At 40.9% G+C, this 14,119-nt stretch overlaps 1 protein-coding gene across 11 annotated transcripts in view; it reads left to right on the forward strand.

The window, feature by feature from the left end:
• The window catches only part of dab2ipb (DAB2 interacting protein b), a 193,140-nt gene that overhangs the window by 127,512 nt on the left and 51,509 nt on the right, over positions 1 to 14,119 (forward strand). Inside the window, exon 1 of one of the 11 annotated variants that reach the window (XM_022192491.2) lies at positions 5,666 to 5,793. The exons of the other annotated variants lie outside the window; for them this stretch is intronic. Within the exon in view, the coding sequence (XP_022048183.1) occupies positions 5,771 to 5,793 (23 nt within the window). The 5' untranslated portion in view covers positions 5,666 to 5,770. Of the gene's footprint in view, positions 1 to 5,665; positions 5,794 to 14,119 lie in introns of those variants that run through there. 11 annotated transcript variants of the gene reach the window in all.

Here is a 14,119-nt window from a genome sequence, read left to right on the forward strand (position 1 = left end):
AGGAGCCATACAGTGATTCAGACCAGAGGCTACTCGACTGGGGGTCAAAGGATTTGGATGGTTTAGAAAGGGGGAGGGAGACAGTTTGGCACTTAATCAACAACGTTTAATCATGACTACACAAACGTGAACGTCTGCACAAGGACAGGAGCTTGCTTGCTCAGGACCTCCGTTTGTGCACATGGTGTATAATCGGCGGTGTATTTCTGGCTATTTTCCAGTAATTTCCTGAAAACCGTGTATTAATAGTTGAAACAATTTGGATTATTTTACAAAATTCAATTGTGACACAGCTGACAGCAGGGCCATTTTTCTTCAAAGTGAATGTTTATGGAAACACTTCCAAAACAAAAGCTACAGTATAGACCTTTTCAGTCATGGGATGTGTAGGGTTGCTGCTTCATCATTCTCATGTTTAAGTGACATCATCGTGGGTCACATTTACATTAATGTTCCTCAGGGCTTTATTCAGACGTAGCCACGACAGAGAGAACCACAGTGCGCAACTTTGAGCAGTATGTCAAGCGTATAGTGCATTAAAAAAACAAAAGACACAATGTAAATGTGCAAATAACTAGTAGATAGTTTATCTCTAATTTCTTAAACACCAAAAATTCTGTCCATGTGTGATGATGTATGAAGTACTACTTTACAATGGAGCTCAACCGGATGACTGGCGCTATGTAAGGAAGGATTTACCTGCAGCTAAATATAAATGATTAATGAAGTTACCACTATTGTATGATATGCTTTGGAGGCGCTCGTGTGTGTGTCCTCCTGCTGTCTGACGCTGCGACTATTTAATACATTCAGAGGAAATACTTCCACAAACAGCTGGAAGCAAGAAACTAAAATCCAGCTCCTGAAAATGTTTTGTCACAACCAGGATTACATTCCTTGTTCATTCGCAATAATCTGATCTGTTAAACTCGGTCACAGGTTGGCATGCAAACAGTGTCTTTTGTGCTCTCTGTGATGTTTTTGGACCAGCGTTGGTGCTGACATGTAGAAAAAGCCTTCCCAATATCAATTAATTTAGTATACCACTTAACTGTGTTTGTTGGTTAATGCGGCAGGATGCAGTTCAGACTTTTGCCTTGTTTACAGTGATACAGAAATATTGCTTGGTCCAACTTTGTGAAATTGCCGTCATGATTTTCACAGAAAAAATGATGAGCTGACATGTTGAAAAAGCCATCAGGATAATGGAAACTAGTTCATGTCTAAAAGGGTATTTTTTACTGTTTTGTCCTCTCAAAGTTTCACATTTAAAACAGTTACAATCGTCAATTCAATATCAGTTTTTTGTGTTGCATCAGCACCTCATCTTTAGTACCTAATCAAACATTAGACAATAGACAGTATTTGACACACACAATACAGAGGTGGTGTTAGGTTTGTCTTGGCCAAAATTATCTACCGATAAGGAATTTTAGCATTAACAGAAGAAAGAAAGACCTTTCAAATAATGATGTATGAACAAGTACTGAGTGAGTTTTGTACTTTGAAATTCATAATGCATGTCAGCGAACTTGAGATTAGAATATTAACCTCAATCTACTGTCAGTGACCACTGTGAATAAAAGACGGTTTAGCAAAAACGCAGCGCATCTCCTCAGCCTTGCCTGGGAGACGATGAAAAAGGAACATATGCTCCTGATGTAGCCGTGTTGTGCGTTGTCAATAATTGAATCACTCATTTGGCCTCTGTTGCCCTGAAGGCTATAGTGCAGAGTCAGTAGGAACAACAGGAGGGGAAGCTTACAGGCATCAGTCTTACAGGTCTCCTCTTATCCTTCTGCTCTCATGCTCTTTATCTCCGTCTTTATATGTTTCTTTACTCAAAGAAGCACACTGTAGCTGATGTTACTACCTCATCTTTGTTCTGTTTGTATGACTGTCTCTCTACAGTAAGCAGCTTTACAAAATATGAAATGGAGGCCAGGCTTTAGAGGAATGAATGAAGGAATGAAGGGAGCCATTTCTAATGTCTCTTTTGCTCACCATTTCCTCTCTTCTTGTCTACTTCTGGATGAAAGGACAGACAGACTGTTTGTGAACTACGATGATCTTTTAACAACACTTTAGTTGCTATCGACTGTCTGTGCAGTAGCACAAAATCACATTGATTGGGCTCTTCTCTGACTGCATTTGGATAGTGACATTGCAATGACTAGTGATTTATGCACACTCCCAAAACACTTTGAAGGTAGGGAGCAGATACTGTGTGCTCTCATTAACTGTTGTTGACTCTGGAATAGGGAGCGGGTGTTGTAGATAAAATCTTCAAATGGATAATGTCTGTTTTTAATACGGCACATTAGACGATAAGGCGGGCAATTTTCTGTATTTTATTTATTGCCAACAATTCCAATGAAACGACCAAATTAATTTATTCTGCCACAGTACCATACTGTACTGTGCAGTACCATTAGAAAAAAACAACTATATCTAAGCTTAACATTGTGATATTTTGTCAAAATCAGACGTAAAGAACAAATAAATCTGTGCTGCTCGGTGTGAGAAGCCATCACTGCTTCAGCTTGGACCGACAGTAATGTGGCACAAATATAGAAGATTTTTGGCTGAACTGCAGGCTGTGTTCATACAAGGCAGGAATGACACAAATACGGAAACAAATTAGAGAGATTTAGAGGAAAACAAACATACCTGAGCAATTAAATGAGTGCAGCATGCTTCAAAAATGGCATATAGAAGAGTAAATGGTCAGCAAATTGTTGGAAGATAGATCCAGCTTGGTGAAATGTCTTTCTAGAGTTGATGTGAGGGCAGCCTGAAAATTGTAAAAAAATACTTTTTTGGGTTCTTTCTGCATTTCGTCGTGATTGTAATGTTGTAGTAGTAGTCGTATATTGCAGTAAAAATGAGCCAACAGTGGGTTAAAATGTGAGACGAGCGAAAACAGCTAGAAACCACTTGGGGTTCAGAGGGTTTGTCTGCATCTGAAAATAGTCCCCAACAAACTCCTTTTTGAGCAAAAACGCTGCAATGTCCAACTGTTTTATATTTTTGACCTTGAATTGGATTGAATGGATTTGCGGCTGAACACCACAGGCAGGATAGAGGTGTTGGAAAGCAGTGAAAAATTCACCAACACGCTGTTGTGTTTGGTTTCATGCAAAATAATGCCAGCCTTGTCCTCTAAATGCCTGATTTTTTGAGGTACTTTACTGCATGAAGCAAAGATCTTTCTCTTCTTGCAGTAAAGCAATCCTGTTTGTTGATTTGCAATACTGACCACAATGTCTTAGTACAGACAAAGGTATTAAAGGGATTGTTATCACAGGAAATAGAGTATCGCAGTTATCTAATAGTTGGCAAACTGCATCTCATTAGTGCATCTTGTATGTTCGAGAGATTTCCTTTCAGATGTGACTTCAGTCTCCAGTCCATCATGCGAGTTCCTTTCGCGCCTCTCATCGTCTTGTCAGTCTCTTCATCTTTTCCTTTTTATCTTCATTTTTTCCATCTGCTCTCCTCTTCCCTGCCCTTTATCAACATCTCCTTGTCCAACACGTCTCATGTTTTCTCCATCCAACGCCCACCTCTCTGCCATGCAGACTTGTGGAAGCTTGCCTGGAATGTACTGTATCCAGCGATTATTTCTCTCCGTCTACCTCCCTCTCCTTCCCTTACCTCTGTGCATACAGGTGGTGCTCTACTAAACAGGTTAGTGGTTAGCTGGGGAATAACATCCCAGAGGCGAGGCCACTCAGGGACTGCCTACACACAGACATTTAGCCAGAGAGAACCTTTTTTCTACTACCTTCACTCATGAATCCGTCCTGTTGCCGTCTGCTGCTGTACGCTTGGCTCATGACCTCACACACACACCCACCCACACACTTGTTGGCGTGATTTGAGGTGATTTTTTCACATCAAAATCACATGGAATGCAAATGCTTTTCCTGTTTGTATGTGTGTGCATATAGAAATACAGTTTCTGCTCATATTAATGTAAATGTTGTTCAGCCACAACACTAACTGAGTACAGAGGACCATTGTTTAGAATGCTTTGTCCACTGAATGAGATTTAAGTTAGTTTTCTGCATTCCTCTCCTGCTCCACTGATCACAAACAAGTCCCAATAGATACAATAGCCTTGGCCTGTCCTGCATTATATTTGGGAGCAGTCACAGTCCAAACAACCCTATGAGGTATGATAATATCACCACCCAGACTGGAGGAATGAGGAAATCCCCCTGAGTGTTTAGTCTCCCAGCTTTGCCTTGGCTTTGTAGTTAACCTTTAACCAGCCATTCTCCAAAACAGCAAGGCATGCAAGTCTGTTTACTCTAGATAAGAGCAAGCAACTCTAATCCGTTGCATCGGGGGGGAACAAGTACATTAAACCCCCTCCAGTTTCACCTTCCAAATGATGCTTAAATTGTTTGGGAGCTGGAGAACCGGTCCACCTATAATGGGGTGCAAGGACCTTTCCGCTGTACAGTTCACAATGAATGCCATTGTTGAGGTAGGCAATTGCTCCCAGCTCCCGTAGAGTCCCACTTGAGTCTCTTTACATAATGGCATTTATGTAATTTCTGCAGACTCCTGAACTGATTGAGTTATAATAGTCTTCTGTCACTCAGAAAGCATTTTAACTAAACTAGTCCATTTCGAAGTGGACCTGTTTCCATGCAATTCTTTCCTAAGAAATGAGTGGCATTTCTGGGACCTTGTCTTTTTTTGGAACTCCAGCATCAGTGTGAATTGAAGTGTCTCTTGACAGCATGTCTCAGTTGTGACATCAGTCTACCCTCACTGGGTCGCCAGCTATGTGAAAACAACCATACGATACATCTGGCAGCCGGTCTGCTTCCTAAACCTGGCTGGCCCCATTTTCTTCTTCTTCTTTCTCTCTTTTCCTTTTTTTTGTGCCTTCCTCTCTTATTTTTCTGTTTTTTTCCCGCTTTTCCTTGAGTCCCTCTCTCAAGCCAAGGACCCAGTATTTTCCCACAGTGTATGCTGCTGAAGGCTGAGCCATTGTTTCCTGCTACAGGGGGAAAAAAGAGGGGGCGGGCTGGCTTCCTGGCTGCCAATTCAGGGTCCATGTCACTGTGAGGAAAAGCAGGGCAGACAGATCTGATGATGACAGAGAAACTGCGTATCCGAGGGACTGATTTTAGATAGAAAAATATAGATGTCTTTCTCAGAGCGTAAAGAACTTTACAGTAGCTGTCATTTCCATCCCTCCTTTACACTTTTTTGGTTTAATTTATTGTTTCTCCTCTATTAAGAGCTGAGATGGAGGGAGTCAGCACAGTCACATTTAAGTTATTATTACGGAAATACTACAGCTAAACTACAAGATGTATATAAATATATAATCACGAAGGAACAATACAGTGATGTCAAAGGAGATCAAACAACAAAACACCATATGGTACAACTATTAAGCAGAAAATGCCAGATAAATACCGTATGTGTTTTACTTTGAAGCACATCCAAATCTTTACATGGTAGTATTTGTGCATTCCTTGATCTCAATATCACGTTACACTGTAGTATGGGCAGGCTTGTCCTAAATAACAGCGCTGTCTTTTTAAATGGGATGTGGAGAGGGGTGTGTTAGTAGCAACAGACATCCTTAGGGAGCGGTGTGGTGTAACTCAGAGGGCAGAGGCTCCAGCCACGTTCCCAGAGACTCAAAAATAGTCAGGAAAACGTCGAAACCAGCTGTGAGGAATGCAACCCAAAGTGAAGTCGTGCATTTTGGATATCCAGCTCGGAGAGACTCTCCTGGACCATGTTTCACATATTCAGTAGATCGTAAGTGTCATTTTGTTTTTAAAGCTTCAGACATGGGAGTGCTTGTTGCTGCGGATAGTTCCAGCACAGCTGCACGCTGTGGTTTAAGGAAACCTCTGTTTCTGCATCCACCCAAGGTTCACTCAGGACTGTAGGCTGTGGCTGCATCTGTCTTGTGTTTGTACCATAAATGTCATGACGTACTTTCTGTATGAATTTTGAATGTATAGAAATGTCTGGATGGTAATTAGAAAATGAGGAAAAGTGCAGCTGAATAGATGGAGAAGAAGGTGCTGGGAGGAAAAAAATGGAGACACGTTTTGACTTGAAGATAAAAACTATTCAGTGCCAGAGGCAAATCCTGGCTTTAGAGTGCAAATAAGACCTCACTATTGACAGCACACAGAACAATTTAGAGCCAATTATGTGCAAAAAGCTACTTGATCTTGAACTCCGGTGTTAATAAAAATGCAACTATTAGAGCTGGAACAAAGTGGGAAAAGTGGTGTTTACAGGGATCACAGGCTACATATTGTTTTTGCCATCTGAGTTTTGCCGTGTTGCGTGGGAAGAAAAGTCTGTGCCCTCTTTTTCTCCTCGTGAACTTGAGTGCTCGCCTGTTTCTTTGTCCAATGCCACAGGGGTGTTTGAATATTCAGGTCAAGAAGTGAAAAACACACTTCCTCATCTCCTCTACTCCTTTGCACATGTTATCAGTTCCCCAAGCACTTAACAGTTATGCAAGAGTTCAAGGGAAAACCTTTCTTGCTTCTAACTAATTTATGTTTTTCTTCTTTTTTTCGCTTAAAGATAGAATGACAGTTACTCACTTGTGTTTGGTGTCTCTGCACGTACAGTACATAAATACAGTGAGATCATGTAAGTACACAAACAGATGCACACACCATTTCCATGACCTTGGCGTGCTTTAAGTCTTCTCAGCGTCATGGTCACGGCTGAGTCATGCCCGCTGAAATGTGGCTGTCTTGCCCCTAAGAGTCTATTATTGTTGGTCTGGAGGTTTGTGGTTAAAGCATATTTCCACAGTTGATGGGATGAAATAACAAATCAATAATGGCTAGTGAGGACAAAAAAGGGAACAACAAAACAACAAAAAGGAAGTGCTAAAGTAAAGTGGAAAATGTGTTTGTCTGTCTATGCTTTGAGAGTGAGGTTAGTAATACTACAGTATAATTAATAACAACATTCTATATATTCACACAAGATACTGAACTGATTCATCTCTTTTCTGTTGCTCTTCTACTGTAAAATCAGATTGTAATGTTGAAGGACAGTTTCTCAAACCACCAACACCTTGCAGCCTTTGGGGATTAAACTGAATTGCTGGATGGCCTGGGGCCAGATGATAAGTTAGTTAATTAGACTGACATCGGCCCAATTAGTCCAGCGTTTTCACGATCCCCTGTCTTGCTATCTGATGAGTATATTATCTTAATCTTCTTTTTCTTTTTCTTTTTTTTTTTAAACCGCTGCCTCATTCCTCCCTCTGCTGTGATATTTCGGTGCAGAATTAATCAGTGCCGAGTAGAAATCCTGGTCACGGGTGCTTTGATTTGAAGTGAAAAGTATAAAAAGAATTTTGGTGGGACACTGTCCTTGGATTTAAAAAATAAGAATCAACCCCAACCTGTCAGGGTTATTTGTTGGCAGTTTTTAAAAGAAATGAATTCCCTCACTTTTAAAAAGAAGAGATTATTTACAGTATGTATAAACAGGTACTCAACAAGGACAAGCTGTCTTCTTGCAAGTACGTCAACAAATCAGATACCTGATAATTTGCCTTTCAGATTAGATGAAGGCATGATGTACTGTATTCCAGGTTAGAGTTTAAGAAATGATCCATTGGTTGTTAATTAAAGTTTCAGCAATTAATCGGTTCATTGATGAGTTGTCAACTATTATTTCATTATTGACAGTATTTTTATTTCTAAGAAAAAAGGTCAAAATTCTCTAATTCCACCTTAAAGCTAAATAGTTTCAGCTTCTTCTATGACAGTAAACTGACTATTTTTGAACATCATCTTGGGTTTTGGGAAACAAGTAAATAAGCAATTAATTTAAAAAAAGTAATTGACAGTGAAAACAAAGATTTTGTAATTAAGTTGCAGCCTTATTTTGTGTACAAGTTATTTAATAGATGCATTCATAATCAACTAGTCACATTTTCATCATTTTTGGTTGAAAGCCATTCTTCTCTAGCCTAGCTGCGCTAGACCCAGCTCTTAAGGCACAAGGGTCTAGGAACACTAGACAGGGAGGGAGGCGGGCTAAAAGGTTGTCTTTCAAATCACTCTGCAGCAATTGGGTAGGTATACAACCAATCAGCGCAACGAATAGGCTGACGTAGTTCCTAGAGCGCCGGCGGATTGTGGCTAAGTCCCATTAGCTTCCCAACCAGCGGAGCCAACTGGTATATTAAGGATTTGCCATATCCCGTTGGCATAAGTCCAAATACGTCTTTCTTCTCAATGAAACACTTCAGTGCCGTCCTTTGTTTATCTTTCAAGTTGAATTTTAGCTTCAAATCTTTAAGGGCTGTGGCCAAAGCCGAGTCGAAAGATAACTGTTTATTGTGCGCCGGTTGTTTCTGTCAGAATCGTCACGCCTCTGTCGTCACTTAGTTACGCCCGCCTTCTGACTCTACACTTCATGGTGATTCGTCCGGCCAGTTTTAGGAGCATCCAACCTCGAGCCTTATGGAGGGTAACTAGACCCACCCTGGCAGAGAATTAAATTCGTTGCCGTGGGTTGTCTAGCACGGCTAGGCTAATTCTTCTCCTCTGTAGCATCCAAGTCCATTTAATGGCACTAATGCAAATAAATAAATAACTAGAGTAAATCTAAAAAAATCTGTTATTTTATTATACACAATAGAATATTACAAATAAACTTTATTTCTATAGCACCTTTCAAAGCTGGAGTGATAAGGTGCTCTAGGTGCTCTAGATAAGAGAATAGAGTATGTATATATATGTCTATGTAGATAGATAGATAGATAGATAGTTCTAGTTGTAGGGCTATACGGTGGCTCTGTAGTCTATAATCTGTAGTTAAATTTAAACAAAGTTGTTTTTAATGCTGATCCCACTGGTCCAGTGAAACCACTTAAAATAAGTTGATCCTAAAATTACTGCATAAACCACAAACTGCCTACCTTCAAATCTTGAATATTGAATTTTAGTACTGAAATCAGATGGGACCGTATATAAACAGCTATAATGACACGAGTGCTTATACTGTATCTTTACTTGTCTAGCGTCGCATTTCACTACAATAAATTATTGATCTGTCTTATGTAAGGCATCACTGTAACTCATTTTTGATACCTTCCTCAATCAGTCACTTACTCTCTTCTCTCCCTCCCATTCCTGGCAGTGTCTCTGTGTGCATGTGTGTTTTTAGCGCTTGGGGGATACCACGCGTGTGAATGTGTGTGGGTGAGCCAGGGACAGGAAGTCTGAATGAGTATCCCAGCTGGCTGTATGACAAAAACTAATAGTGTGTACTCTAGCACAGTCATATTGATCATGATCAGTCCATCATGGTGTTGCTCTTTTTCAAACCTTCAAATCACATGGAGTGAAGTGTTTAAATCAATAGAGCAATCATAATGCATCGGTGATCATTAGTGTGGCATTTGCTCTCTGACCTTTTGACCTTAGCTACAATTTCAATAGTAATGTATTAGAGTGACCTTTGACCTCATTATAAATTCTTTGTCGATGCAATTTTCTGCCCTGAGTGTATCACCTCACCCCAATTTAATTAACGTGAATGGAGCTATGGACACACACCCACACACATTCCATTCAGTCTTACGGAGTCCACTGTGCTGTGGAAGCTGCACAATACACTCTGTCCGATTGACTCTTGGCTCTCAAACCTCACTTAGGGGGAGAAATAATATGAGTAAGAAGCATTTACCACATGTCTTGCATAGCTCAGCACACATTAATACACTGATGGGATCAACACAAATGTTTAAAAAGAATAAAGGAGTCCTTACAGATCATCGCAGGTAATTGGCATGGTGTGTTTTGCAGCTGCTGGTTTCATCTTCCATGTCCATTTGCCGTATTCGCAGCCAGCTGTTCTGTTCTCTTTCACTCAGCACACGACCTCAGAGCCAAACCCCAGTCAATCCGCACCGGAGCAGCTCTCCAGCGCTCTGTATTGGTCTCCTACAGCGAGTGTCCTAGCAGATGTTGCACTGAATTACCTCCCAGCCTAGCAGGGGAGGCTACGCTCTCACTGTAATCAAGCTGTGCACATGTGTGTGTGCGTTACCAGACGGCCTGGCTCAGTGGCTACGTTACCTCTCCCAACAGTCCAACCACCTGATCTCAGTTCCCAGCCAACCTTTCTCACAATGTCTGCCAGTACTCTGAGTCAGGCATCCCAATACGCTCCTAAAAAGGAGCCTGGAGGAGCTGATCATTCAGGAGATACTAAACGCTAAAGCTGCCTCCCTCCTTTCCTGTGTGTGTGTTTGTCTCTTTTGAGTGCGCGTGTTTGTATGTGTCTCATTCTTGCCTTTAAAAGCTTCCTTCCTCCCTGTAAATGAAAGGCCTTCTCTGTGCAGAGCTATTCCTTCTATACTTTTAGCTAATGTGTGCTTCCATCTATAGTTCTAACTGGTTCCTTAGTTTCTTCTCAAAAGTGGTCACACCATAGCGATGCAGTGCTTTATTCCCTCTTGTTTGGCACAGTAATGCCTGGAGCAGTGTCTCTTTTTTTCCTCCTCTTTCCAGTGTAATCTCTCCTTTGTCTTGTATGCATTAGACCACTGGTGTGGAAGCCTTAAGTGCCGAAGCCGCCAACAGGTGCTGCAAAGCACTAATGCACTGCATGTGGACCAGCATGTATGTTATCCATCTGTTCAAACTTATATGTGCGCTTTTTTCCCTTTGGCTGTCATTGTTACTGCTTTCATAGCCAATCAGGACTCACCGAGGTCACGGACGGATGAGCATAAAGGAGCTTTTGATTGAGTGTCAGCCTAAATATGATGTGTAGAAATGTCCCTACAATTATATCCAACCCGCGAGATCATTTTACATTGATTTATTATTATTGTTATTAATGGCCTGACGATATGAAGCGCTGATAACACACAAACTACAGATCCCATAATGCAGCACAACAGCTGCCTTGCCGAATGATAGGTTACCTGGGAACATTTCCGCGCCATTTAAGTCAAGCGTCTGTTATTGTCTTCAACGTCAAAGCTAGATATTAACAATGGCGAAAAGAAAAGTTGATTGGGTTTTGTCATTTGCAGTGTGATGTAGAACTGAAGGACAGATTTGCCTCTGTGGGCTTGGAAACATTTGATCAGCATCTCCTTCCAGGCTACCCTAAATTAACAGCACTGGCTGAAAAACGTTGTGCACGTTGGGAGGACGTATCTTTGTGAGCAAGTTTTCTCAGTAATGAACATTAATAAAACAAAACGGCGCACAAAGCTCACACATAACTGACATGCTGAAGTTGGCTGCTGCTCAGAACATGATGCCCTGATACTGATACACTTGTGCAGGCTAAAGATAGCAAGTTTCAGGAGCAAATACGAAGCCAGAATAAATCCTGTAAAATGCTGCTTTAAACATTGTTGCCCTAGGAAAAAAAACAGTTGCTAAATGAAAACTTGCTGCAGTAATACTGTGAAATTCAGTGTTGGTCATCAGATTCACTACAAAAGTGTTTGGTTGAGTGGAATATTATTTCTAATGCATCCATGTTATGTATATAGTTTTTATTTATATTTTACATATACATTTTATACATAAACAAGGCAGGTGACAACCTTACTTTCTTAACTGTCTGTTTAAAATAGCTGCTAGTTTAGATTTAAAGGTGTGCAGAGTTAATTTAGGTGTTCACAATAACTTTCCAGATGTGGAAAACGGACTTCAAAAATTTCTATATCTTGATAAGTTTGATTTTTTATTTATTCCAGGACTATGTTTTTAAGTTACACATACCTGTGACTAAATATGTTGTGCCATTGCACAATCACTGTGATCAGTTGTAATGCACAATGCACACAAATAAATGTTAAACTGAGTCATAGTGTTGTTGAAATTACACTTACTTTAATCTCTGCTTGTTTCTAGTATAATTTTTAAAAGGATAGTTCATTACTTATAAAGATTTTTCTCATATACTTGGTCTCCTTTGCACTAAAACGTCAGAAAAACTTAGACTTATTGTTACTTCTCAGTAATTATGCTATAAGTTTACTGGTCCGGCCCCTTTGAGATCAAATTAGGCCGTATGCGGCCCCTGGACCAAAATGAGTTTGACACCTCTGCTTTAAGGGTTACTGGCCAAAAGCAGCGATAGGTAGACTGTCACATTTGCTACTGCATCTCCAGCTCATTTCAGCCGTGACCTCGACCTCCGTCTTCATCTCAGGAGATCAGTCTTCTCTGCAGCGTGTCTGACTTCAACTTGAAATGAGGTTGGGCCGCTGTTCTGTTGACCGGATCTTCCGACTGGCCTGATTGTGTTTGTCTCCGAGGCCTGTAGCCACATGTCAGTGGTCGGCTCACACATCCACCGTTCTGCACCAGCAGTATCTGACAGGATCCCTTTGTCTGTTCCCCTTGCCTCTTGGGCTACTCTTCTTTCGACTCTGCTGTGGGTCAGACGTTTGTTTAGCCGTCTGTATTCTCCTGCTACCCATCATCCAACTCCAGTTTGTATGACAGATGGCAGACTGAAGCACAAAAACATACATTTTCATGCGTTTCCCTCAAACACGAATGGCATTCTTTTGCTGAATGAACAAGAGACATGAATCGCTCCAAAACACAACATCTGACTGCCTTAGATTTTAACTTCCTCTTTGAGCTAGCATGGCCTCATTATTCACACTGAGCCCTGAGAAAGACAAACCACATCTGCTTGGATCAAATGAGCGATCAGACCGTGACAGGGTACTCGGCAGTCAGTGTGACAGACACTTAGTTGTTTCATCACGGCCTGTGGGTCCTTTCCACTGAGTCAGCGCCAAAGCAGTGGAATAATGACACTTGATTGTGTGAGGCTCGATGCATGAATAATGGCGCATTTGTCCGCTTGCCTGTCGCTACAGTGCATGTGTTTCATAATCAACCTGGAACAATTGCTGTGTCTGTGTGATATAGTACGTATTTTTCTGTGAACTGTGATGCTTTCCTCTTTGATGTTGGAGTCGGGGCCCAGGTGCTTGCAGAGTGCTGGTGGTTCTGGCTGGCTGGAGCTTTTAGTTTTGAGCACCATCTATAAGCCACGGCCAGCTGTTAAGAGAATGCCACAGGCAAAAAATATATGAAAACTTAGCACGCTGTTTACAAAGAACCTGTTTTTTAGTTGTCCACTCTTTAAGACTCACAAGATAATGTATCGACCTCTACAGAGCTCCTGTCCAGAGAGCATGGAGCCGCTGAATGCTGTTGAATTTCTTTGCTCTGGCTAAGGACATAACTGTGATTCCAGATGGTTGCTGAAAATTAAAACACCCCAGAAAGAGAACATGATTATTGCCTCCTTTTATGTAGCAACATGTATGAATAGACATAATAACTGACTACATACTGCCAGACGAATAATACTGTGGAACTCCAATTTATCCTCTGAACCCCAAGTAGTTTCTATGTGTGTTTGCTCCTGTCACAAAATAGTGCTATTTTGCCAACATGTTTAGTTTGTTTCCATACTTGTCTCTTATACACACGTGGACAAAATTGTTGGTACCCCCAGTTAAAGAAGGAAAACCCACAATCTCACTGAAATCACTTGAAACTCACAAAAGTAACAATAAATAAAAATTTATTGAAAATTAATAATCTAAATCAGCCATCACTTTGAATTGTTGATTAACATAATTATTTTAAAAACAAACTAATGAAATAGGGCTGGACAAAAATGATGTACCCATAACTTAATATTTTGTTGCACAACCTTTTGAGGCAATCACTGCAATTAAACGATTTCTGTATTTGTCAATGAGCGTTCTGCAGCTGTCAACAGGTATTTTGGCCCACTCCTCATGAGCAAACAGCTCCAGTTTGTCATCAGGTTTGATAGGTGTCTTCTCCAAATGGCATGTTTCAGCTCCTTCCACATATGTTCAATGGGATTCAGATCTGGGCTCATAGAAGGCCACTTTAGAATAGTCCAACGCTTTTTCTCTCAGCCATTCTTGGGTGTTTTTGGCTGTGTGTTTTGGATTGGTTGTCCTGTTGGAAGACCCATGACCTGCGACTGAGACCAAGCTTTCTGACACCAGGCAGCACATTTCTCTTCAGAATGCCTTGATAGTCTTCAGATTTCATCGTAC

Source organism: Acanthochromis polyacanthus, chromosome 18 (genome assembly GCF_021347895.1).
Source record: "Acanthochromis polyacanthus isolate Apoly-LR-REF ecotype Palm Island chromosome 18, KAUST_Apoly_ChrSc, whole genome shotgun sequence".
Taxonomy (NCBI): domain Eukaryota; kingdom Metazoa; phylum Chordata; class Actinopteri; family Pomacentridae; genus Acanthochromis; species Acanthochromis polyacanthus.